The sequence below is a fragment of the Filicampus tigris genome, chromosome 1 (assembly GCF_054856515.1).
Source record: "Filicampus tigris isolate MCC_2025a chromosome 1, RoL_Ftig_1.0, whole genome shotgun sequence".
Lineage (NCBI taxonomy): Eukaryota > Metazoa > Chordata > Actinopteri > Syngnathiformes > Syngnathidae > Filicampus > Filicampus tigris.
The window spans coordinates 31,807,860-31,830,463 of record NC_141217.1 but is presented as its reverse complement, the minus strand read 5'-3'; the positions used below and the strand labels follow the sequence as shown (position 1 = coordinate 31,830,463).

At 41.0% G+C, this 22,604-nt stretch overlaps 1 protein-coding gene and 1 long non-coding RNA gene across 4 annotated transcripts in view; one reads left to right on the top strand and one right to left on the bottom strand.

The window, feature by feature from the left end:
- The window catches only part of agap2 (ArfGAP with GTPase domain, ankyrin repeat and PH domain 2), a 35,255-nt gene that overhangs the window by 9,895 nt on the left and 2,756 nt on the right, over window positions 1–22,604 (top strand). For 2 of the 3 annotated variants that reach the window (XM_086032702.1, XM_086032694.1), the window contains 17 exons: window positions 2,364–2,422; window positions 4,734–4,821; window positions 5,958–6,043; window positions 6,124–6,259; window positions 7,005–7,139; window positions 7,222–7,340; window positions 8,327–8,473; window positions 8,617–8,691; window positions 10,595–10,699; window positions 12,664–12,841; window positions 14,599–14,709; window positions 16,560–16,694; window positions 18,783–18,842; window positions 19,028–19,179; window positions 20,563–20,653; window positions 21,378–21,600; window positions 22,168–22,420. In XM_086032702.1, coding sequence (XP_085888828.1) covers window positions 2,364–2,422; window positions 4,734–4,821; window positions 5,958–6,043; window positions 6,124–6,259; window positions 7,005–7,139; window positions 7,222–7,340; window positions 8,327–8,473; window positions 8,617–8,691; window positions 10,595–10,699; window positions 12,664–12,841; window positions 14,599–14,709; window positions 16,560–16,694; window positions 18,783–18,842; window positions 19,028–19,179; window positions 20,563–20,653; window positions 21,378–21,600; window positions 22,168–22,420 — 2,153 coding nt within the window. The remainder of the gene's footprint in view (window positions 1–2,363; window positions 2,423–4,733; window positions 4,822–5,957; window positions 6,044–6,123; window positions 6,260–7,004; window positions 7,140–7,221; window positions 7,341–8,326; window positions 8,474–8,616; window positions 8,692–10,594; window positions 10,700–12,663; window positions 12,842–14,598; window positions 14,710–16,559; window positions 16,695–18,782; window positions 18,843–19,027; window positions 19,180–20,562; window positions 20,654–21,377; window positions 21,601–22,167; window positions 22,421–22,604) is intronic. The other variant, XM_086032698.1, reaches the window with a different exon arrangement.
- On the bottom strand, window positions 14,443–18,549 carry LOC147153595 (uncharacterized). The gene is made up of 2 exons (XR_015087080.1): window positions 18,357–18,549; window positions 14,443–14,733 (listed from the first exon to the last, which is right to left on the bottom strand). It is a non-coding gene; the product is annotated as an uncharacterized LOC147153595 (long non-coding RNA).

The following is a 22,604-nucleotide window of genomic DNA, read 5'->3' as shown; positions in this document are numbered from 1 at the left end:
AAGGTGTTGGCGAACTTCTTATAACCTCACTGTGTTTTATGGACAGGAATGAGATGAGCTCCTGTTTCATGGTGTGGATTTATGCATTGAGTTCACTCATTAACACCCTTCATCTTCATGTAAATATCCAGGAGCTTCTAATTGACAAGCTAGTTAGTAGTAGGATGGGACGTTCTGCTGTTAGGCAGGAGCTAACTAATTGTTACTACCAGCACTGAAGAAGACTTACTTTCTTAAAAAGAGGAAGTCAACACAAACATTTTTTTAAGAATATGTTCTATGCAAGCCCACTAGTTGAAACAGGGCATTCTGATAAATATTGCGTTTGTTAATCACGGCTAAGATTCAGAAAACAGGTCAGCCGCTATTGCTCGTTGTGAGCAGTTGTGGTGTCATTTTCAGTCGACAGAAGACAAAATGGCCGCCCCCAGATAAAAACGAGTGCATTTTGCTACTTAACTTATATTCCGCAAACGCAAAATTAATCAGAATGCCGTGTTTCAACTAGTGGGCCTGCTGGGAACATATTCTTGAAAAAAATATGTTTGGGTTGACCTGTTTAAGAAACATTATTTGTCCATCCTTCACATTTTTTTTTCTTTCTTTCCTGCTTTTAATCATCATGTCTGCTAAGCAGCACAGGGCAAACAAGGTCGCAGGAAAATCATGGACTGGACTTTAAGGACATTCTCCATTTGAGCAAGTGGAACGGACAGGATAACGACGCACCAAAAGAACTCCTTACCTTACACTATGAAGTTAAAGGAGCCCTTGGATTTATAATAATAATAATAATACATTTTATTTGTATAGCGCTTTTCATATCACTCGAAGATGCTTCACAACAAGAATAAGTGAATAAAATAAAACCTGCTGTTAAAACAGAAACAGTTATAACCAACAGAAGAAAAAAATAACAAAGATTTAGTGAAGCATGGCGGAATAGGTGAGTCTTGAGGAGTGTTTTGAAGGATGTGAGGTCTGCGCAGTTACGAATGTGTTGCGGAAGGGAGTTCCAGAGGGTGGGGGCGGCAACAGAGATGGCTCGGTCCCCCAAGGTTTTCTACTTGGTCGGGGGGGATTGCAAGGAGGTTCGCATTTGAGGAGCGGAGGGTGCGGGAAGGAGTGTATGAGTGGAGAAGATCGGAAAGGTAAAAGGGGCCTGATTGTGAAGGGCTTTGTAGGTGAGTAGGAGGAGTCAGTGGAGTTTTTTGAGGATGGGAGTGATATGATCCCGGAAACGGGTGTGAGTGAGGAGGCGGGCGGCAGCATTCTGGATGTATTGTAATTTATGGAGGAGTTTGGAGCTTGTTTTTTTTTAATCATCTTATTTAAGTGTATAATGGTAGTCCCTCCATCACATTCTTTACCTTATACTGCTTTTAGTTGGCTCGTTGTGCGACGCGGACGCTCAAAGAGGTATTTACCGCTGCAAGCTAGGTCGCAAAGAAAACATGGACTGACGTCTTAATAAGGATATACTCAATATGATTGGTACTTTTTGTAAAAAAAAAAAAAAAAAAAAAAAAGAATACAACCAAATCATTTAGGAGGGCTTCAGCCCCCCTAAAACAGGCCTAACGATGCCATTGGCCTAGGATTTGCTTATAAAGAGCAACAATTGTTTTTTTCAGAACGTCAGAGTGTTTTTAACCATGGAGGTGCCATTTTGGGTGTGAGAGTAGTTTGAATTTGAACTTTGAATGTTGACGATCAAACATTTACAAAAATGTGAGGGGTGTGATGAAATACTGACTCTTGTGAGATACTGTACAGTGGGCCCCCAATGTAGTGACCAGTCCGGACTGTGAATAGTGAAATAATTGACGTCTATTGAAATGCATTTTTTAAAGCTTAACCCACCTTCGCGCCTTTCCCTAAATTCTTCATAAAACGCTCAAACACCTTCAATATGCGTGGAAATTATTGAAGCTGGCCCATACCTAACCACAAATAAGTGTGAATCACTGTGATTTCACTATTGTTAACGGTTCAACTTTCGAGCAGGCATATTCTTGTTTCGATTTGATCTCCAGGCACTTGTAGGGTTTATGTTTAAGCTTTTAGAAAACAGAGTTCCTACTCAGGGTTTGTCAGTCCTCCCCAGCGCGAGGGGAACAAAGTAGCTAACGAGCAGTGTTGCTGCAGCATGTTGAATCCCCCGTCGTGACAGAAAGGTTACATTCATTTATGCAGTTGGGTGGGCCACACGTGTGCTTTCGACGGCCAGTCAAGGGAGCTGCGATTTATTGCTCACCGCAGGCTGTCGTGATGGCTGCCCTTTAATGCTCATGATGAAACTGATGAAGCCTTCGGAATGTCGCTGCCTCACTGACCGTTTTTGTCTCTGTGTATGTCTGCAGTAAACATCGCCAACAGTCAGGAATGGAGCCTGAGCAGACTCATCCCGGAGCTGAGACTGGTAAGGCCTCCGCTGCAACACGGCCACGCACTGTTATTGCACGTCCGAGCAAAAAAATAGGACCCCAAAGGAGACAATCAAGTATGGGCAATTACCGGTATCCAGACTTCATTAAGCACAAGGAGTACTAGATAGGTAGCGTAAAACGCAAAGGGAAAATAAATCCATGAAAACAAAATACTTTGGATTTTGCAAGAAAGCAAATCGTCTCGATATGACGGTTGCCTTTACAAATGCTGAGCGAAATATAACGGGAACGCGACCATTTGTCGACGCTTCTCGGCCGTCGCTATGGTATCACGAACGGCAACAAACCTAAATGAATTAATCAGCGGCGGCTACTGTACAACGTAGTGCAACAGACCCAAATGGTATTGCTGCCTTATTTATTCAAAAACTCGATCATAAATCTCCTCACTCTCGAAGAATTACTTATTATTGTGGAGCACACGGAGAAGGCAAGGCAGTTTTATTTAAATAGCACATCTCACCCACAAGGCAACTCAATGTGCTTCACACAGACAAAGACACAACACCAACAAGCATTTACATACACAACAATTAACAACATTCAAAAGCAAAGCAGAGAAAACAAAAATAGCTCACAAAATTACTAGACTGTACGTTGACAACATTTAAACACATTAACAGAAAGACCAGGACAAACTCATCCATGCGTTCATCTCTAGTAAACTGGATTTCTGCAACGGCCTTTTAACAGAACTTTCCATAAAGAGCATTAAACAGCTGCAGCTCATCCAGAACGCTGCTGCTAGAGTTTTAACCAGAACTAAGAGATCTGAACACACCAAACCATTTTTAAAGTCTTCCTGTCACTTACAGAATAGATTTTAAAACTCTACTAATTGTTTGCAAATCCTAGAGCAGTTTGAGCCCAGAAGACATCTACCGGTACAGTATATGTTCAAAGAATATAAACCCAACAAGGCCCTCAGATCCAAGGACTCAGGTCAGCTGGTCCAGACCAGAGTCCAGACTAAACATGGTGTGGCAGCATTTAGATGTTATACTGCAAAAAAAATGGAACAAACTGCCAGTGGACATTAAACCTTCACCAAATGTAGACATTTTTAAATCCAGGTTAAAAACGTTTCTGTTCTAATGCGCCTATGCATGAAATCTGCACGGTATTTTTTATTTCTTTACTTATCTTGCTTTTAATCATTTTAATTCAAATTATTCTCCCTGTTTTTATTTTTGTAATTCTTAATGTTTTATTTCTCTTTCTGTAATGCTCTTGATGTTTTATGTAAAGCACTTTGAAATGTCTTGTGCATGAAATGTGCTATACAAATAAACTTGCCTTGCCTAATGGATTCAGGGCCCAAACTATTCAGTGATTTATAGACCAGTAGTAACATTTGAAAATATATTCTACAGCTAATTGGGAGCCAGTCTAAAGCCTTTAGGACTGGAGTATAATGTTCCAATCTCTTTCTTGTGGTCAGAACCCGAGCTGCAGCCTTCAGAATGAGCTGCAGCTGAGAAGTGTCTTGCTGCCAAACAACATGTAGACCAGTTGGTGTTTTTGATAGAGCGGCTGATATTTTTGAAAAAGAATATGCAAGCCTTTGGCAAAATTGTTTACTGTTGTTCTTTAAACAGAACAATCACAGCAGCGGGTTCATTTAATGTTAAGTACCACCTAAAAAAAGTAATGGTTCCACCATCATAACCAACATTAAAATACAGTAGCATAGTTGGCCCAATCGTTCATAAAAAAATGAAACTTTTTTTTAAAATTATATATTTAAATTTGTCACGTGTTGAAAAATGTGTGATTCCCTTTAAATGCTAATGTATATGAAAAGTTAAATACAACTGAACTGAACTCACCTAATAAAAGATAATTTCTTTGTTCTGTCTGTCACTACAAGTTGTTGGCCTATGTAGATGGATAAAGATACATTTGTGATAAATGAATAATTTTCTGACCTAAATTAAGTGAAATTTGACAATTTCTCGCAGCGCTGCTTTAGAGCTCTCATGGCACACTAATGTGCCCTGGCACAATAGTCAGGAATCACTGGACTCAAGACAGCAACAAGAGCAGATAACATATCAAGAATGTGCAGAAACTGGCGAATGGAAGCTTGCTCACTGAGAAGACAGTTGAAGTGCAAGCAAGCAAAAAGGAAAACAAGGGGAAAAAAGGAAAACATTTGCAAACATAAAAATGTTAAATGTACTGTAGCATTCCTGCTGTACTGTACCAAAAAATGAGCCCTTTGCTACTGTGATTGTGCAAATAGTGCCACATCTTTAATAATTTTCTGTGTGTTTCTCTCAGGGCATTCTGGGAAGTGTGAAAAGCGGCAAGTCAGCGCTGGTGACCAAATACATCACAGGCAGTTATGTGGCGCTTGAGAAACCCGATGGTAAGAGGAACTTGTGTTCTAAAAGAGCTGTGTTAAGAAAACAAAACAAAACAAAACAACAATTTAAAGAGTTACAATTAAGAATTTAATTTTTGATTTTCTTTTCCCATCCTGTATATTTTGCAAACAAACTGGCATTTGAAAGGTTGAAAAATAAACATGAATGGATATTTTATACTAAAGACAACAACTGATGTTTTTTTTTTTGAAATTCTTTCGAACGTGTGAAGGAAAATCAAAACAAGCATACAAACAAAACTAAGCATTTCTTTAATTAAGGTAAAAATAAAAATATAGATTAATTTAATGTTTGAAAAAGAGTAGGAAGAAGTAAAAACATATTTACTCCTACCCTCATCTCCATTTCCTTACTTAAAAAGTTAGTTATAAACTTTATGTAGAAAATAAAATCACAGTTCAAAAATGAAAATAGCCATGAACAAGCTGAAAGTAAACTTGAACAAGGCTGGAAGGCTTGTTTGATTTACAGATGTTTTCAGAAGGTTTCTTCACTTTATTTGCAGATCCTATCAGACACCGCTTGTAGTCATTTAACAACAGTTTTTTTAAAAGCACAAAGAAAATGATTCCATGCTGCTTGCCAAGGTCGCTCATCTAATATTCAATCCTTCTTCTTTCTAGAGGTTAGGTCTGTCCTGGAAGAAAAACTAGCACAAATTGTAATACGGAAAACAACGAAAATAGTATTTTTTTAATGTGGTATTTTCCATAGCAAGTCTATTTTGCCGACATCGTCATTTTACAACACTGCCTTCGTTCTTGTCAGGGAAAAATGGCGCAATATATCTGGTGGCGTTTCTCTTTCTTCATTTTCGCTTGATCACATTTGATCACACAAGGTTTTTATCTTTGAGGACTAGATCGTAGATTAGTTGTGAGCAAAATTTTGTCTCTATGTGTGTGGTGTTCTGTGTTGAGATCCTCAGAGCACACCACACACAGTGCGACCAATTCTGTTATATGCCTGATTTTTAATCTTCATGTGATGTCAGTAACATTTTTTTAAGAAAAATACTTCTGTGTCAACCTGGAAATTAGTTATGTCCAAAGGAAGTATGTCATTTGCCTCATAAACACATTGCATAAGACAGGATGTGACGACTTGTCTTGGTCAGGTGGCAGGTATAAAAAGGAAGTGCTGGTGGACGGACAAAGTTATTTATTACTGATCCGAGAGGAAGCCGGGCCACCCGATGCGCAGGTTTGTGGACCGACAGACAGTGGTATGCACGGGGCTGTGCTGGGCGCAGACTCTCTCATCTGATCATCTGCCCCCTTCAGTTCAGCGGCTGGGTGGATGCAGTGATTCTGGTGTTCAGTCTGGAAAACGAAGGCAGCTTCCAGGAGCTCTATCAGCTGTACAGCCAGCTGGGCTCGCTGCGCGCCGACGTCCCCGTCATCGTTGTTGGCACTCAAGGTGAGAGCAGCAGTACCATGACTCGTACGGGCAGAACATGTTTGCTGCGTTGTCTCTATTGCCGCTAGAATGGATCAGCAGGGAGGACGTTAATATTCATGAGGTGAGTGTTTCCTGATTGGCAAGCGAGGGTTGTTTCATCATGCAAACCCAATCTGGACGCATTTCCCTTGTGAGGGCAACTCAGCTGATCTAGTTGGTTTATTTATGGTGTTTGTTCAAGCATAAAAGTTGTTATCTCCTCTTCTGTCAGTCCATTTGACTTGTAGCGTCTACATCGGCGGAAAGGAGGGCATTGCCTTTTTTCTTCCATTCAACCATTTTTCTTTAGTGCTTGTTCGCATTCAGATAATATAGAGCCCATTCCTGCTGACTTTGGCCAAGAGGCGTGCTTTTACCACACAGGAAGGCCTTCAAACCTAGCCCCTCGCTTGACTGTCAAGCAGAACCACAACCCACTACCCACCGTTCTACCATTTCTTTCTTCTTTCTTCTCCAATATGGATTTTATACATTTGAATACAGTATATATGGAGACATTGACGCCCCCAAAATATCAGATTCACCGTAACACATCAGGAGACTCCTGTTTCTCTGTGACATCCATATGCTTATACACTTCACATATACAAATATATATATATATATACATATATATACATATATATATATATATATATATATCTCGTGCTGATGTGTTACGGTGAATCTGATATTTTGGGGGCATCAATGTCTCCATGTTTAGATAAAATCAGCAGCAGTAACCCGCGTGTGATTGAGGACCAAAGAGCCCGCCAGCTATGTATCGACGTCCGTCACTCGCTGTTCTACGAGACATGCGCCACCTACGGGTTCAACGTCGATCGAGTGTTCTCGGAGGGTGAGTCAGGCTGCCGGTACGCAACGACAAGTCATACCTTGAGTCACTGCGAGGCAACTTGTCACCCGCTTTTCTTTTCCAGCTGCCCAGAAAATTGTCGCCCAGAAGAAGCAGGCGGCGCTGCAAGCCTGCAAGTCTCTCCCCAACTCTCCCAGTCACTCGGGAAGCTCCACGCCAGGATCGGCCTCCTTCCCTGGCCAGGTTGGAAACCCCCACGGCACTGTGTCCTGCACACTCATTTTTGTGTTTACCCAAACTGCTAAAGCTGAACTTTGGCACCGTTCACAGGGTTCTACAACTCATTTCCGCAAGTGGCTGGTTTTGCTGCAGTTCGAAATTTGAATCGCAGGGGTACGGCATTGCAATGTCGCAGAAGAAACAGACAATTAAAAATGCCATTTTGTATCACATGATCGTCAACAAAAAAAAATGATGTTTCTAGGCACCAAGTGATATCCTGACAACGTAACTACCAAATTTCAAATACAAATTCAGTGGCCCCCCACATATTTGCGGTTTCACATGAACAAATTCCCCTAAATGTGAATTTTTTTTAACCTTTCATGGAAACCCAAACCCCCCACTTATTCTAATCAAATTTTGTTTGTTTGCAGTTGTAATGTCAATTATTCACATATTTTTATTTTTTTACTCTTTGTTGTTTGGCCTGGTCCCTATCCACTGCTATCTAACTAATATAAAGTGATGGTCATCTATGTGAAAACACTGATCATGTTAATGATTGGTCACAATAGTTATCAACAATGATTTGACAATGCAGGAAATATGCAACTGTTTATTTCTATAAATATTTGCAAGTGTTTCCATTGTCAAATGATTACCTGTACAACATTCCTAGGAAATCACTATGTCCTATCACTGGTGAGTCATTTTTTAGAACGGGCCTACAGGCTGCTCATGTGGTCCGTTGAGGCGACCGCATTTTGGCGACGTGTGGTTGTTAATTGTCAAGGTGGAAATTGCCAACCAGTTTCCACTGCGCGGTTTGGCTAACCGCACGGACCGTTCGTCCCTCTCACGCCGCCTTCCTGCCGTCCGAGTTGAGTCTTCGACTTTGCCGCTCGGACGCAGGAATTGTCTTTCGCATTTCACCTTCAGCGTCTCCATCCTCTTCCTCCATTCTCATCGTGTCATCTCCCGCCGTACCCTGTGACCTTTCCTCTCAGGTCAGTAACGGCGTGAGCGGCGGCTACGCCTGCTCCCTCCCCTCCACCCCCATGCTCGGTCACAGGGAGCTGAGGGTGGCACACGGGGAGGGAGGCGGCAGCTCCCGTTCCCTGAAAAGCATCCCCCGAAGACCCTCGCTCTTCAAGGTCAGTCCGGCGCTAGCTGTTATGGCGCCCGCTGTCATCTCACACCTTTGTCGTCATTTCACGCCACTGTTGTCCACTTGTTGTCCTTTTTGGCTTGTTTTGAGTGCGTCATGCATATTCTTGCCGTCGGGTATTTCTTTCAGAACCGGGACTCGGACAAGAGAGTCGCTGATACCAAAGGAGACGCCAGCGGCACTCGGGCCATTCCCATCAAACAGGTTATTGCCAACCTCCGTCCACGTATGACAGTCCAGGATGCACTCTGCCTCTTGGCCAAAGTCAGCTCAGATAAATGGATGGATGAGTAGATTTAAAGTGGAAAATGCTTGATTTTTCATCTATTAATTTTAGGCTGCGATCAAAAATACAAAAAGGAGAAACAGGCCAAATTTGTGATATTTAATCGGTCGGGTTTACGTCATCCAGATTACGTTACGTTACGAAATGTTAGTAAAGATATGACAGCTTGTTAGCTGCCACTTTTCGTCCGGATGACCACCGCCACCATCCATCAAAGGATCCTAAATTGTCATGGTCTGTATTTTGAGTTTGTTTTTTGACTGTAGTTTCATGTTTTTCCTTGTGTTCCTTTGTCTGTCTCTCGTTAAATTATTGAGTCCACCTGTGCTTGTCATCCCCGGTCCCTTGTGTTAGCCAACCAGCTTCCTCCTACCCTCTGTGTCTTGTCCAGGTGTTCCTCGTTATAGTCAACTTGTCTGTATTTAGTTCCCTGCTTTCTTTCAGTCCTTGTTGGTTCATTTGTCTTGTCTTGTCAAAGTCAAATTCCGTCAAGTCCTAGTCCTAGTCTTTGTCTTAATCTTAGTCTTAGTGTTTCTTCTACATTTTCGTTCTCACAGTACTTGCTAGCCTTTTTGTTTTTCTTTAATTAAAGTACTTAATTTCTCTCTGATTTTGCCTCCTGAATTTGGGTCCTCCTCCACAAAAACCTGACACTAAATATTGTCACACACACAAACGCTTCTGTGTTTAATTCTTGACTGCAGCGGGTTGTCACACGGTCCATGCGCTTCTCCCTCATATATACGTCACACTTATACGTGGGACGTGTGCGTGTGATGTAACTCGAATCTGGAAATACTCATTCAGTGTTCGTTTTTAATGGCCAATTACTGCTTACACTTTAAAGATCAAATGCAAATCAACTGCACTTAAAGCGGAAGTCAACCCAAACATATTTTTTTTCAAGAATGTGATCCCTGCAGGCCCACTAATTGAAACACGGCATTCTGATTAATTTGGGGTTTGTGGAATATAAATTAAGCAGCAAAATGCACTTGTTTTTAGCCATCTCTGGGGGCGGCCATTTTGTCTTCTGTCGACTGAAAATGACATCATAACTTCTCACAACTAACAATCGCGACTGACCTGTTTTCTGAATCTGAGCCACGATTGGTCGTTGCGAGCAGTTGTGATGTCATTTTCAGTCGACAGAAGACAAAATGGCCGCCCCCAGAGATGGCTAAAAACAAGTGGATTAACACTTGTTCCACAAACGTAATATTCCTCAGAATGCCCTGTTTCAACTAGTGGGCTTGCATTGAACATATTGTTGAAAAAAAATGTTTGCATTGACTTCCGCTTTAAAAGTGAAATACAACTGAACTATTTTTTAAAGTACAATAAAAAAATATACTGTATCAAAATAAAGTGTAAATGCAATATTATGCACTGTTTCAACACTAACACTGTACATAAATATACAGTCGGAAGAAAAAAAAACTGAATGATGGACTTAAATACTTTAGGGAGCCAGTGTGCCACTTATACAACACTATATTTGAAAAATTACTGTGGTATTGAAGTCGGCTTCAGAGGATATGCATTGTTTTCAAACCATTCATGTCCACGCGGAACATCAGATGTGGACAAATCACTTGAACAATGTTATCTTCATTTTTCTTTCAAACATCATGCAACGCATACGCGAGGCACTGAGTGTGGATGTCTGAGTAGACTGATTGCGGCGTTTTATCTGACAAAAGCAGATGAAATCCAGTTGTCACGGTGTCTTTTCTATTAATAACGTGCTTTGTACTGTTGCTGCGGGACAGTTTTCACTGAAGAGTTTGCCTACTTTAGCGTGTCGTTTTTTTCCCACAGAGCATCCTGTGTAAGAGAAGTGGCAGCTCTCTGAACAAGGAGTGGAAGAAGAAATACGTCACCTTGTCCAAAAATGGCACACTGTGCTACCACTCCAGTTCCAGTGTAAGAAGACACCACCGATACAGTACATCGACATTTCTCTCAGATTTAGCTTCACGGTTAATATATTTCTATACTGGATACATTGGTTTGCAGTTAGATTACATTCATGAAGTCGTAGTCAACCTTATGATCAAAAACACACTACAGTAGCGGTCCCCAATCTTTTTTTGTGCCACACAAAGCTATGTAAGTTTCATGTAAAGTAATATGGGAAAATTGTGAACCCTTTAGTTGACCAAACAGGACAAGCACTTTGAGAATAATGAGAGATCTCCTTTATGCATCTGGCGCACCCCCCCAACACAGACATCTCGCTTTGTCTCACAGCAAAGTGATACCACAAAATCAGCAGGAGAGAGAAAGAGAGAGGAACAAGGTGACATTTCATACCCTCACAGTAAAGCAAAAAAGGATGTGAGGTTATAATTAACAGAATAGAAATCATACATTTCATAAGTGCAAACAAATATTCTTCTAAAAGTAAAAAAAAAAACAATACTAGTCACCGTTATGCTGAATGGAGTTGTTTTAATTAGTGGTAGTCTTGTGCTTGTTTGGCCTCAACAAGCCGGTCCCATCTTGGGGTAATGGGAGACAAGGATGCCCCAAGTCTGCTACTTATGTCAATTCTACTCCGCAATTTTGTTTTGCTCATGCTTCACCTTGGACCTTAGCAATGACAGCAAGGAAGTTAGCAATTTTGAAGGCTTCACTGGCTCATTTGCAAGCGTGTTGCCGCATTTTGCGGTAAGCGAGTTTGGTGCGTGACAATCACCGGGAGCGATAAACCTACTTTAAAGCAGCACTGTGCAGGAAATTGACCTTAATCATTTTTTTTTTACTAGTCTTTTGATGAAACATTGACTTACAAGTAGTTGAATGGGACTTTTGTCATGCCCTGTAATGCCCTGGGGGGGTCTGTATCGTTTTTACTCGCACTAAGCAACTACGCGCTGGCGTGCATGGGAAATGTGGTTGACTTTTGTCAAAACACTACCGCTTTTGTCCACATGGCACCGCCATAATCAACAAAAACTGATACATGACACAGTGTTTCTTTATGTTGCAAACAGTTGCAAAGACGTTTGCCAGGCATTCCCAAACAGTTTTAATGGTTGCAAACATTTTTTTCTTGTCGCCATCAAATTTTGAACATGTTAAAAATTTCTTTGCGACAAGATAAACTTTTTGAGACAATTAAGATTGTTGACAAACGTCTTTGCGACCGTTTGCGACCTTGAACGAACCACGACGAATAAACAACATTCGCTAGATGCATACACACTTGCATACCTTTGCTGCTCAGTGAGATAAGGCCTTAAATTGAAGTCGAGTCATTAAATAAAATTTCTTTCCGATGTGTTCTATGCGCCCCCACTAGTCTAAACATGGCAATATGATTTAAACAGCAAAATCCTCTCATTTTAGTCCATCTCTGGGGGCTGCTATTTTGCCACTTACTGTCGACAGAAAATCACGGCTCACTTGTTTTCTGGGTTTCTTCGGTCATGTGACGTTTGCAAGCTGAGTCCTTTGGCACTGTGATTTCATTTTCGGTTGACACCAAGTGGAAAAATGGCTACACCCCCGAGATGGACAAAAAAACAGATGGATTTTGCTGCTTAATTCATGATCCCCAACGAAATCTCAATCAGAATACCGTGTTTCGACTAGTGGCGGAGAATAGAATGTAGTATGGTAATGAACATTTTTCATTGGCCTTCCTCTTTAACTCATTCAGTACCAGACATTTTCAGAGCCTCTTTTACCCCCCCCAAAATTGAAATTCCACATTGTCTGGACTGTGAAAAGACATATAAATATGTGAAAAGACATAAATACGTATTGTCTTCTAAATGCAGCTGATTAGGCCCTCGTTGTTCTTCTTCAGTCTGCTTTTCCCCCCCTTTCCAAGAAACTGTCATCTTTTTCTTAACATTATTGTTGCCAACTTGTGTGCACAGGACTACATACAGAATGCGCACGGAAAGGAAATCGACCTGCTGCGCGTGACGGTGAAGGTTCCCGGCAAACGTCCTCCGAGAGCCGTGGCGCCTGCAGGCCCCTCGCCTGTGCCCCCCGCCTCCTCTGGTGTCAACGGGCTCAGTAAGGAGCTGGCAGCCGCTGAGAGCTCCAGCACAGGTACCGGGACAAATAACGGCAGGGTAGCGATTCTACACACACTGCAAGATTGCACGGCATAGTAGTTGAATTTTTATACTCGGATAACAATTTTTGACTTTGACTTTCAAGCTAAAAGTTGACAGTGGCAGTCAACTCACTTCACCTCACTTAACAATAAGCAGCACTTAAGGAAATACTGAACAAGTGTTTAACAAAGAGGCTTCCGGCTGTTTAAGACCATTCCTATTTGAAGGTTACTGCCAAATTAAACAAAAAACTAAGAAAATGACACATTGTGTGTTTAAAACAAATGCACGTTTAGCCTTTAGTCTCCTAGTTTAATGCTAATCCTAACATGTAATCGAAAACCTGTAAAGGCCCTTTAAGCAACTCATATTTTGAACATACACAACACATTTAGACATTCACGATAAGATTATCCACAGTCATATATTCTTAATCCTCTGTGAGGAACTCAGATGAGCTGCGACTTCTATACTGTGCAGATGTCTATGTACTGTATATCCATCTGTCTTTCTTATACTGCCCCCAGGTGGCCAAAGTGGGCGTAACAGGCATCCATTGATGCAAAATATGACAAAAACAGTTTAATTCTTTTTAATCATGTCATTACTGTATTTTTTAATTAAGATTAATAATATAATATTGTAAACATAACAAAATAAAATAATGTTTTATATGTATATCAATATAATGCGAAATGCCGGGACCGGGAACCGGGAACCCGCAAAGGAGGGGTTTTTATTGTAGCTCTGAAGAAAAGCTAAAATGTTGTTCTCTTTCTCTCTGTTTCTGTCAAACTTGTTTGTTTGTTTGTTTTCAATCAAGGAATTAGCTTCACAGTTTCAATGCTAATAAAGAAGTGTGAGCTTTCGCTGTCCTGTAATGGGTGAAAATATTCCCAAGCGCTGCCAAAATCATAACACTAATTAAACACAGTAACAACCATGTGTACCCTAAAAGCCATAGGAATGAAAAAGTTCACTTTTTTAGAGAAAGTCTTAATGCTACAATAACAAATACTTATTTTTTTTTAGAGAAAAAAAAAGGCATGAGAGTAGAGACATTTTTTATGTCAAATTGTAATCTTTGCAAAGATGTGTTTTGTCAGGATTAAATGTCGTAATCTTATATGAATACAGTCATATTTTTTTCCCATGAAAAAGTCATAGTATGATATTAAAATGAAAGTGCAATGTGGGAAGAAAATCTCTTTTTTACCAAGTCAATTTTCAAAAATACAACTTTGTTTTTGAAACATCACCTCTTTTTTTCCCCCGTAAAAGACACCCTAAATCTCAACACACAATCATATTAGAACTTTTAATCAACCCAGAGCTCAATCAGCACGTTTAGCTCGATCGTCATCGTCTCGTTGTCGTCATGAAAAAAAAAGGGGCGTTAACGAAATATTTTCGTCATCGTCATAGTTGACGAAAACAACACTGTTTCCATCTATAGCTTTAATCACCCTAACTTGTTGCACATCCTCTCTATCTCTTTGTACGGCCATCCTGTGAAGATCTTTCTAGCCTTCTTTACTGTAGTTTCTTTAGTAGCTGAAGTAAAGGTAAAATAAAATAGTAGCTAAACAGTAGTCATTGCTTCATTTTGTTTGCTTTATTGGTCCCCGCATGTAGATATGCACGTTTTTGTAGTGGTGCCAAACTCATTGCAAGATACGCTTCACAAAGCCTAGTCTGAGAAAGCCTGTGTAGATGTATGCATAAAGACACTTCCTTTCTGTCCGTCAGTTCCTCAGTTGTGTCCCTCCACTCTCTCTGTGCTCGATGACCGTTCTGCTGGAGGAGAGCGAGGCCTTCAGCGCTGCGCCTCATCTTTGTCCACCAAAGCACAAAGCGTCGGTATGAACTCATTCTAGAGCTGCTCTGAGGCAAATAAGCACAAGTGACAAAAAGTACTTATGCTTTTGACTTAAGCAGAATACAGTGGATATAAAAAGTCAACCAGGTTTTTGTGATATAAGTTGAATCACTGCAAAACGTTTTCCACAGTTAATATGACCTAGAACACGTACAATTCAAATGAAAACAAATGTAATCTTTTTTAAGAGTGGGACTGAAAATAAACAACTAAGATAATGTCCAGTTTTCCTAACTGATGCCTTTAGACACTGAGTTGAGATCTCACTTATGCTGTGAAAGCTCTCTATGGACCCTGTCTTGTGCTGTAAGATGTGACTGTAAAAATATCAGTAAAAGCCCACTAGTACATCTGACCTTTATTTCAGGTTAGTGAGAATGACTTTAAACGAAGCAGGTGTATGCTGACTCCCATTTAACATGAGTTTGAAATGAATCGGTTCATTCTGAATATAGCCACATCCCCACTTATAAGAAGGTATGTGCATTAGTGCAACCACTTTATCTATTATAGGTCACATCAATGGTGGAAAAGTTCTTGTTCTCGTTTTTTTTTAGCACAAAAACCTGTCATTTGAATTGGGATGCATAGCATTATAATATCAACTGTATTTGTTTAAAAAAACAAACAAGTGGTCAAATTAAAAGTACTGATTCAACTCTTTTACTTAAAGCAGAAGTCAACCCAAACATATTTGTTTCAAGAGTATGTTCCCAGCAGGCCCACTAGTTGAAACACGGCATTCTGATTGATTTTCCGTTTGTGGAATATAAGTTAAGCAACAAAATGCACATCTCTGGGGGCGGCCATTTTGTCTTCTGTCGACTGAAAATGACATCACAACTGCTCACAATCACTGCTGACCTGTTTTCTAAATCTGAGCCGTGATTGGTCGCTGTGAGCAGTTGTGATGTCATTTTCAGTCGACAGAAGACAAAATGGACGCCCCCAGAGATAGCTAAAAACGAGTGGATTAACACTTATTCCACAAACGCAATATTTATCAGAACTCCCTGTTTCAACTAGTGGGCTTGCATAGAACATATTCTTGAAAAAAAATGTTTGAGTTGACTTTTACTTTAAGTAAAAAACTAAAACAGGGAAACAAATATTGATACTGTCAATTATATACAATATCATCGCTGTTTTGTGTGCTTGCCATGAAGACAAATTAATATTTGCATGAAAAATATGTTTCTCTTTCATTAACTTACAGGGTAGTAGTACTGTGAAGAGTCACATGGTGTTAAGTGCTAAACAGCGTTTGCATGACTTTTACGCTATCAAAACAACGTGTTAGCTCTGCTAATGTTCAGAACTAAGATAAAAACTCCCAATATTCCAGTCAAGGTCTCTTATCTATTTTTTTTTTTTTTTTTTTACATTGTGTCCTTACTATGAAACCCATAACAGGGAGAGAGAACATTTTGAGCGAAGTCACTTTAATCTCAATGGTGGCTACATGAAATGAGATTTACACAATGAGCTTCCTCTTAAGGGAATATCCCACTCGCTTCTTTGCTTGTTCACTCAATTTCCTAAATACGTTTTTGAGTGTGTATCAATAGTCTTTATGTCCAGTAAAGAGCACATTGCCACCTACAACCATCTGTGTCTTATTGGGTCATCTATTTATCTATGGCATTTGGCGAGCTAGCCAGGAAAGGATAAGCAGCTGGCTGCAAAGATTGAAAAAAGTAACAAGACTGTTTTGACAAAGTAAGCAGTTGAAAGTACAGAAATGTAGTTGTGGTGTTTGTACTTAATTACTTTCCACCACTGTAAATAAGTCTGTGATTAAAGATTTGATTGCCTTTGCCTGAACTGTCAGATGCCCTTGAAGGGGCGTCCGGACCATTTTCCGGAAAAGATGCTGGCCAATCATCTCCCATGAGTGACCGCAAAAAGAATAGGAGGAAGAAAAGCATGAATCAAAAAGGAGACGCAGTCGTCGGGCAGGCTGAAGGTAATTCGGCACACTTATAAAGGTCTCAATGAATTTAATTGACCAGAATTAGGAGCAGCGGGTCGTGTGGGGGAGGGGGGCTGGGTTGTGGGGTGCCAGTTCTAAGCACACTTGCCTCACAGTTCTTTGGAATTTTTCTCTTCTCAATTCTTGTGTGTGTTTTCTCCGGGTACACCAGCTTCCTTTCACATTCCAACATTTTTGTTAACTTCATGGAAGACTCTAAATTAGTGGCATCAAAATTATTTTTAATGGCAGGCCAGATCAGAGTCTTGTTTTTTTCCGACGAGCGTTAAAAGTGAAGACGGAATTATGTTAACCATGCTAGGTAGCAGTGTTAATTTTTAATTTTATTTTAATTTAGTTTCAGTTATAGTTTTTTGACTAAAATTATTTAGTTTGTCATAAGTTAGCCTTCTCATTGTATTTTAGTTTTTGTCCAATTTTAGTAGATGAAAATAAAGAGAGATTTTAGTCGACTAAATGAATAATTTAGTCGATGTTTTCCTTCAGCATACATTCCAACTTTTATACAGAAAGTATAACACACACCTTTGTAACTAGTTCAACCAGTCCCTCCAGGATTTCACAAGCATTTTTTAAATGATTTGTGGGTGTGATTATAAGAGTACAATTTTGTACACAAGGGAGTTAGTGATGCTTCTTCAGTTGATAATTTTGCACATATGTCAAATTTGTCTGATGATTAAACTTCAACTAACACAATTAGTGTTTACACAGTTTAATGATTGATTTACGTCAGCATATTGCCCAACTCGAGGCTTAACACACGTTACTCACATACACATTTTATTTAACTAAGTTTCTCACCTTAATTCATTCCGTGCTCCCGACAGAGCTCGCTTTCATTGCCTCCCTGAGTATTTGTAGAGAGTGCCAAAACCTTTCACGTGTAATTGGAACAATACAGTCGTGAAGTGCTTGTCGATGGATGACTTTCTTCTATTACACTGCATTTAGAACAAAATAGTTTTACCCCTGCTTTCGTGCAAGAGGTCCGGATATTGGTTTGTACGGTCCTATGCTGTATATTTAGTTGGTAAATGCTTCACGTTTTCCCTGTGCCATGTCTTTCTGCCGTCAACACTCGCCATTGTCTAAAACAAGATGTAACGTATGGATTTTCTTCTTCGTTTTTCAGCTACCACTACTATTTCCAGTTGGGCGTCTGTAGAGCCATTTTAGGCAAAATAATCCCCAAATTTATGCTTTTTTGCGAGATAGTTGCGGTGTTTAAACAAAGTTGCGTGAAAGTGCAACTTCGCAGGATTTTCTTGATTATGTGTTAATAGTTGCGATCGCAACTTCGCAAAATACAGCCGTGTGATTATTAAACTTTGTTTAAATGAAAAATGTTGAAATGACAATATTATGCCATCTTAAAACTTAGTTATCATTATGGTGGTCTCAACGAATGATTTCTATTTCAGTTTTCGTTTCGTTTTCGTCTGAATGAAAATATTCGTGACGAAATAAATGACGAAAAATTTTAGTCTACGAAATTAACACTGCTAGTTAGCTAGTTATCTGCGTTAGTAGCGTTTCCATCGTAATTTACTTCACGAATTGTAGACAAGCCAATTCTTCACAGCTGATTACAAACGATTTCAAGGCAGCATTGTAGTCAGACATTAACAATACCTTGACTTTGTCAAAGCATGAGGCATGGCGATCTTGTAAATCCTTCCTCTTCAAAATGAGCAACCTTTTTCCACCACAGTAAACCTTGAAACGGATAACGGCCAACGCCTAGCTGTGGATTTCACACATGGTCTCTAAATTATTTTTAGTTGTGAATTTGTGTTTGTCTATATGGACCCTTTGATTGGCTGGTGACCAGTACATGGTGTACCCTACCTCTTGTCCCAAAGTCAGTTGGGATTGGCTCCGGTTTAAAAATGAGCCCAAATATTCCTTTAAAAACAAACAAAAATCTTCTGTGCCTCATTTCCTTTAATTAGATGTGACTTTCTCTGATCATATTTTCCCAGCCTATTTTTAACATCTGTTCTTTCTTTCTTTCTTTGCTTTGTCTTTCTGCCGCTGTGCTTGTCTCTTGCTCTGCAGCCAAGCGCAAAATGTGGAAGTTAAAGAGCTTTGGTAGCTTGAGAAACATTAACAGGACAGGTAACATTTGTGCTCACATTTCCACTGTTTGACTGATATCTTCATCGCCGATCGCAATGCCTTCATTTCTCTCGTTTGCCACAGCAATGTGGGCTTTGTTGCCTTAGTTTGACATCTGCATGCAATTTCTCTTCCTGGCCTGATCAAAATGGATTCACAGAGGCTATCGCTTGTTCGTCTTTCAGATGAAGAAAACGCCGACTTTATCATCGTGTCGTTTACTGGACAGACGTGGCACTTTGAGGCTCCCAGTCTGGAGGAGAGGGACTCGTGGGTGTCGGCCATCGAGAGTCAGATCTTAGCCAGCCTGCAATCGTGTGAGAGCGGCAGAAACAAGGTGCACACGCTTGTTAACTTAAATAGGAAATAGAGGGTTCAAATGAACAGAATCCGTACATACAGGAAATTATTCTTCATATAGATTGATGAATAGATTTTTATATAGTGGAAGTATATGGTCGACTAAAAATACTTTTGTGGTGATTTGATTGAGCAGAGGATTCCAAATACGACTGCCTTCACAATCATTGATCATTCCTGACTCTCCAATCGCTATACAGTGGTGCCTTGAGTTACAATGACCCGACTTAGGAGTTTTTCCAGATACAAGCAGTCATTCCTCCGATTTTGTGTTCAACTTGTGAGTGAAATTTTGAGATACGAATGCTGTATGATGGCAGTCGAGTGAACTCATTTCACAACGAGCAGCAGTTTGACAGAGAGAGAGAGAGGCTTCAAGCTGTTTCTTGCCCCTTTTTTTTCTATTTTTCAAGTGCGTTCCCTGCAGTAACATTGTACCATCCAGGCATAGTCTGCCCTCTAGTGGTTCAACGCATGTAATACCATGGATTACGGCATAAAATGTATGCCTGACGACTGACAGAAACACACCCAGCCATTTTTGCATGTGTAATCTGGGATAAGGCGTGTTTGGGGCGTAGGAAAAAGGTGAATAGCAATTTTGTTTTGCTAACTAACTGTTATCATTTAGTACATACCTTAACCTTCTGCATGCAAATTATGTCCTTGCCTGGGACATTTCTAGAGCATAAAACCCCCTCCAAACCGTCATTCATGCTTATGCCAGCAACGGCGTACATTTAAAGCTATGACCCGGAAGTGGAAGTCTTTCGTTCTCCTCTTGCGTTATTTTGCTATATTTTTTTGGGAATTGTGAAATAACGCAATCAAAACTGAAAACGTATTGCGTTATAACACAATCTTAAATATTCTCGTGATGTCCCCTGGCGGGCTACGTCGTCCGGTAAGCGACGGTGGTTGTGTTGGCAGCTAAATGCTATCTTGGTTGACACTCCTCTGCCATTAGCTTCCCTCCCACGGCGTCATGCACGGATGCTTTTTTGGGGGGGTTGGCGGGAGGGACGGACTGTTAAAATATGAGGACGGAAGCGCTTTTAAAGAATGAGAACGGACGGGAACGGCGGATGATTATTTTTACGAATAAGGACGGAGGGACGATGACGGAAGGGTGCCCACGTCACGGACGGAAGACTGACCGGCAAAATAGGGTAAAGTGCCGGCTCTGGTGATACAAGCAATTGACTCGTAAGTGAAAGTGCTCTGTACTGTACTTACCTTCTTATTTTGTTATTGATTATTCACAATACATGTAATGAGATAAAGTGTATAAATCATTCAGTAATTTTTATTTGACATGTGCGGTGCGTGCGTGTGTGCGTGTGTGTGTGTGGGGGTGTAGGCACGACGCAGCAGCCAGAGCGAGGCGGTGGCACTGCAGGCCATCCGTAACACCAAAGGCAACAATCTGTGTGTGGACTGTGAAGCGCCAAGTGAGTGCTTGCATGCTTCTCAAGCTGCAGCTTTATTGTCCACTTGAGTCCAACGTTCAGTAAGATAAGATAAGATAAGATAACCTTATTGCCACTGCAGACTCCTACAATGAAACGATAAATTGCTTGTGATGCAACATACATACATCGGATACGGATCGGTATTCAAGATAAAACAGTCATGATGGAGCAGGGCAATTTCAAGCGGAAGTCAACCCAAAAATTGTCTTTACAATTAATTATATGTTCTATATATCTTTCACTAGTCAAAACACGGCATTCTGATTAATATTGCGTTTGTGGAACATGAGTTATGCCGCAAAATCCACCCGTTGTTAGGCATCGTAAGGGGGCGGCCATATTGCCCCTTTCTATCGACTGAAAGTGAAATAGGTAACGACCAATTACGGCTCACCTCTCTTCTGAAGCTGAGCCATGATTGGTCGTTACCTGAGCCCTGAGCAACTGTGATGTCATTTTCAATCGACAACATTAAATAAATATTAAATGCAGAAGTTGAACGCAAGTGATTTGTGACTGCATGGTCATTTATATCACCTTTCAATACCTTGGCATCGGTTGATAATATTTATACTACTGTGTTGAATTGGATTTCACGTTTAATGCATTTTATTTCATTTGTATTGTAAAAATACGACTAGACGAGGGAGCCCGCGTAGCCCACTTTGACGATCACACCTCTGATGGTTTTATCTCCCCGAAGACCCCACTTGGGCCAGTCTCAACCTAGGTGCGCTGATCTGCATTGAGTGTTCGGGAATCCATCGGAACCTGGGCACTCATCTGTCTCGGGTGCGATCGCTGGACCTGGACGACTGGCCTGGAGAGCTCACGCAAGTGCTGTCCGCCATTGGGAACCACACGGCCAACAGCATCTGGGAGGGCCGCACTCTGGGCAGGGCCAAGCCCACACCCAATGCTTCACGGTGGGTGCACTCAGACGGCTTTCGGCGGGGAGAAAAGGGGGATATTTGCTATACGCTAGGTTTGGTTTACGAACAGTCTTAGCATGACCGTGGATGGCTTAGAAGTTTGTGCATGTAAACACTATTGACTCTGTGCTTCACTTACAGTAGCTCTATTTTTTGCCTAAAATGGCCGCCACAATGCAGCACAGCTCTTGCGTTGCATTGTGGGAGGTGGGGGCATTTAAGGGCTATAAGTAATCACAATGAATGTAAACATTACTCTACCCAAAAAGACTAAAACACTGCACAGTGATTTGCTAGCACGCCCACTGGTATTGCATCATCATAAATTGTGTTCTCACCTATTTCTATATTGCACAGTGTAAATTTTTGTGCACACAGCAATCAAAATAAGATCACTATAATGTGAAACGGATTAATTGGATCTCCGCTCGTTTTAATGGGAAACATGACCTCGGCTTGCGAACGTTTCGGTTTTAGAACAGGTTTGTGGAAGAAAATACATTTGTAAGCTGAGATGTATTGATGCATGTGAGTTCTTTATTTTATTTTATTTTTTTTAAGTGAGGAGAGAGAGTCGTGGATTCGTGCCAAGTACGAACAACGGGCGTTCGTGCCGCCGCTCCAGGCACGAGCAGACGACGACATGCCGGCGCGGCTGCTTTCGGCGGTGACCGAGCGAGACCTGGCGCGCCTCCTGTTGCTGCTCGCCCACAGCAGCAAGGAGGTCATCAACGCTCAGCCCACCCCTGCGGGCACGGCCCTGCACGCCGCCTGTCAGCTGGGCGACGTGGTCATGACGCAACTGCTCATCTGGGTGTGTTTCTTCTTCGTCTCGTCTCTCCTTCGTTTGCCTGGAACGAACGCTCCAGTAGCAAATCCAGTACACTTTTGTTGTGGTGTGACTACATCTAATTGGTCTTATCTTGTTGTGGCAAGTTTTATTGAGAGGGGATGGAAATGGGGCAATGGCAAAAAAGTTTTGCTCCGATAAGGGAAGG